The sequence below is a fragment of the Bremia lactucae genome, assembly GCF_004359215.1.
Source record: "Bremia lactucae strain SF5 chromosome Unknown BlacSF5_NotPlaced_182_SHOA01000115.1_669280bp, whole genome shotgun sequence".
Taxonomy (NCBI): domain Eukaryota; phylum Oomycota; class Peronosporomycetes; order Peronosporales; family Peronosporaceae; genus Bremia; species Bremia lactucae.
The window spans coordinates 216323-217227 of record NW_027152195.1 but is presented as its reverse complement, the minus strand read 5'-3'; the positions used below and the strand labels follow the sequence as shown (position 1 = coordinate 217227).

The 905-nt window shown below is 44.4% G+C and overlaps 1 protein-coding gene across 1 annotated transcript; it reads right to left on the bottom strand.

The window, feature by feature from the left end:
* Positions 1-265: 265 nt before the first annotated feature.
* On the bottom strand, positions 266-521 carry CCR75_006073 (uncharacterized protein; the record flags this gene model as incomplete). The annotated part of the gene is made up of 2 exons (XM_067964145.1): positions 266-386; positions 418-521. The coding sequence occupies 2 exons, from the start codon at positions 519-521 to the stop codon at positions 266-268; spliced, it is 225 nt and encodes a 74-aa protein (XP_067816100.1).
* Between the last annotated feature and the right edge of the window lie 384 nt (positions 522-905).

Below are 905 nucleotides of genomic sequence, written 5' to 3'. Positions count from 1 at the left end.
CCATAAAAGACTTTGTTACAATATGAGTATTCCTATACGTCGCGAGGCAATTCGGTCTAGTTGCTATGGTCTAGATGTGTAATGTTTGCTAGATCCTTTGTGCGAAGCCCTGCGGCCTTGAGCTGCTGCAGTCGCTTCTCTTCCCTGGCATGAATAATTTAAACCGGGCGCTGCTTGGAAGTCATGGCGGAAAAATAATATCAGTTTGCTCCATTTGTAAAATTGACTTCATGATGCAATTTTCTATGCTCTTGCAAGCCTGGGATCAGTTCTCAAAGCTGCGCACCATAAGGCAAAGTAGCATGTGCCTTAAAAATAGGCCGAGACTATCCATTCGCTCATTTACGACGGCTGAGCGACTAGAGCGCAGCAATCTGCTGCTCATACTGCTCGCAGAAGCCACAGTGGCCCCAGGACTCGAGCTCCATCAGCTCCTTGCGCAACTTGAAGAAGTCCGAATTACGCTTTCGCACGACACACTTTCCTCCTGTAGTAACGTTGCGCACGAAGACCGAGTACATAGTATATCGATGTCCCTTACTACCCTCTCAAACTTCTCATAAATATAAAATAATAGTTAACCTAAGAACAAAAATACCAGTAAAATTTATTTTTTATATTGAGGCCTTAATCGCAACCGAAATGGAGTCTTCATAAATCATGTTGCCAACCACAACGAGAAGCGCAATGTCATTTGCAGAGCGGTGGACACACTGCAAAATGCTGATCGTAACTACGCGCGGCCGATCAGCAGTCATGTCCGACGGCACGGCAGACTGTGTAGCGGAGAAACCTCATTTCTTAAGTCACTACAAGACTTATAGACTCAAGGAGTCTCTTGGATCTATAGAACTAAAGAATTTAACAAGTCAGGGAGTCGTACAAGCTATTAAAGCTTAAGAATC